The following is a 2943-nucleotide window of genomic DNA, read 5'->3' on the forward strand; positions in this document are numbered from 1 at the left end:
TCTCAGTCGACATGTTTGTCATGTGCAGAAATCAAGCAGCATCGGACAAGTTTTCCATCAGAAGGGTCAAGGTCATCAAAAGTACTTCAGATAATCCATTCAGACGTGTGTGGTCCAATGGTGGCGAAATCTATAAAGGGAAGTATATATTTTGTTACTTTCATAGATGATTTCACTCGGAAGGTATTTGTTTACTTTATGAAGACGAAATATGCTGTGTTGAACTGTTTTCGTGAATTCAAAGCCGAAGTCGAAAACCAACAAGAATCCAGAATTAAAATTTTACGAACGGACAATGGTACCTAAACAAAGCTATGCAACTAGAGTTGAATAAGTCTGGGATTGTTCATCAAACAGCCGTTCCCTATGCTCCAGAACAGAACCGTTTGGCAGAAAGGATGAACAGAACTCTTATAGAGAAGGCTCGAGCTATGTTGTGTGATGCTAAAATGCCTACATTTTTTTGGGCTGAAGCAGTTAACTGTGCAAGTTATATTGTCAACCGTTCACCGCATAGAAAGCTAAAAAAACTCCAGAAGAGCTATGGAGCAATCGCAAACCGGATGTTAGTTCTTTTCGAATTTTTGGTTGCACAGCGATGTCTCACATTCCCAAACAAAAACGACGAAAGCTTTATTTAAAATCCGAAAAATGCATTTTTGTGGGATATTCGAATATTTCCAAAGGTTTCCGTCTGTACAGCCTACAAAAGAAAGATGTTTTCATCAGCCGTGATGTTGTATTTCACGAGGATAACTTTCAATACAAAATTCAAAATGAAAACACCAATGAAGTTCCAAAGTATACAGCGGTATTGGGGGTACATCCAATAGAGAAACAAGAAATCTCAAAATTACCAAGAGTAGTTTACAATGCTGAGACTGTCAACATCTTGGAAGAACCCGAAGACATGGAAGATATGTTATCCAGAGATGCCAAAGAAAAATGGATAGAAGTGATGCAGAGTGAGATGAAATCAGTTGAGGAAAATGATACCTGGAAATGTGTCGACAAGCCTGCTGGAGCCAACATTATCAAGACGAAATCAGTATTCAAGAAGAAGCTAGATGAGATGGATAATGTACGATACAAGGCTCGATTGGTCGTAAAAGGTTTTACACAGAAGAAAGGTATTGACTATGAAGAAACCTATTCACCTATTGTGAGATACTCTTCTATCCGGTATTTAATAGCATTGTCAGTAAAGTATGATTTGCGAATTGAACAGATGGATGCTATTACTGCTTTTCTCCAAGGTGAGTTAACTGAAGATATCTATGTTGAGAAACCGAAGGGGTTTTTGATGGAAAGAGAAGGTCAAGTGATGAAACTGAACAAAGCTGTTTATGGACTTAAGCAATCAAGTTTAGTTTAGAACACCAAATTAGATCGAGTCCTACAAAAACTTGAATTGAAGCGTTCGCAAGTTGATCCTTGCATATACTTCCATAGAAAGGATAAGGCCATGACGTTTCTAGCAATCTATGTTGATGATATCCTAATCTTCACTAACGAAACATTATTTTATGAAAATCTGAAACTAAATTTGATGAAAGAGTTCAAAATTAAGTTTTTGGGAACCGCGAAGAATTGTTCACTAACGAAACAGCATTTTATGAAAATCTGAAACTAAATTTGATGAAAGAGTTCAAAATGAAGTTTTTGGGAACCGCGAAGAATTGTTTCAGATTTCACGTGTCAAAGATGAAATTTATCTATGTAGATCAAGAAAAATATATATCTGAGATGCTGATGAAATTTAACATGGATGAGTCAAATCCTGTAGCAACCCCTATGGATATCAACATAAAACTGTCAAAAGAGATGTCACCTAAATCTTCAGAAGAAGAAAAAGAAATGGCTAAGATTCCTTATCAGCAAGCAATTGGAAGCTTATTATTCGCAGCACAGTGCACTCGACCGGATATTTGCTTTACAGTGAACAAATTAAGCAAATTCAACAACTGTCCTGGCAGAGAACATTGGACTGCTGTCAAGAGACTCTTTAGATATCTGAAAGGGACAAAATCGGCCAAACTGAAATGTTCAAGAAATGGAAATCCTGAATTTCAAATATATTCTGATTCAGATTGGGCAAGCGATTGTGACGAAAGAAGATCTGTCACAGGATACGTATGTATCTTACAGGGAGGTGCCGTGTCTTGGGCGACAAAACATCAGCCAACTGTTGCATTATCCACAACAGAAGCCGAATATATGGCACTTTCGGCCTCAACTCAAGAAGCAATGTGGATTCGTGGCCTCGAGTCTGAACTGAACCATAATTTTAACAACTCGGTCATGAATATATATTGCGACAACAAAAGTGCAGTTCATCTGGCGTCGACAAGCAAGTTCTTATCAAGATCCAAACGCATTGAGAAGAAGAACATGAACATTATCTCTTTCATTGGAATTGGAACTGAATCAATGGTTGCAGATTATTTTACTAAGCCAGTTTCTACCGAAAAACATAATTTCTGTTCTAATAACATGGGTTTACGTTTGAGGTAAATTTTGTTCGAGTGGAAGAGTTGGAAAACTTGTTAAGTTTATACTTGCGATCAAAATCTCTAAGTAATCAAGTTTTGACTATTATGTATAAAGAAAATATTTTTCAATAAAATATTTATTCTGTCATTTACTATCGTTATAATCAAGTCCTTTTAATATAACTCTGTTAAAAGAAATTCATAAGTACATAAACCTAGAACCATAAGCTGCAAAGACGAAAGTAGAAACATCACAGTGGAACCGCAATCAATGCTAAAGATATGGAAGGACCACTTCTGCAGGATGTACATATAACGGTGACGACGAATCGAATTTCGCTGTCAGGCAGGATGATCCCGTCCTACCGACTTAGACGTCGCGTCGTAAAGATTGCCATATCTATGCTGAAGTTTAACAAAGCCGATGGAGCGGATGACTTGAATGCCGCTA

General features: G+C 37.2%; 1 protein-coding gene across 1 annotated transcript; it reads left to right on the plus strand.

Annotated features, from left to right (window-relative positions):
- Nucleotides 1-1764: 1764 nt before the first annotated feature.
- LOC129948908 (uncharacterized) lies at nucleotides 1765-2514 on the plus strand. Its single transcript, XM_056060060.1, has one exon. It carries the CDS (start codon nucleotides 1765-1767, stop codon nucleotides 2512-2514), a length of 750 nt encoding a protein of 249 aa, XP_055916035.1.
- The last annotated feature ends 429 nt before the right edge of the window (nucleotides 2515-2943 follow it).

The sequence above is a fragment of the Eupeodes corollae genome, chromosome 1 (genome assembly GCF_945859685.1).
Source record: "Eupeodes corollae chromosome 1, idEupCoro1.1, whole genome shotgun sequence".
Classification (NCBI taxonomy): Eukaryota; Metazoa; Arthropoda; class Insecta; order Diptera; family Syrphidae; genus Eupeodes; species Eupeodes corollae.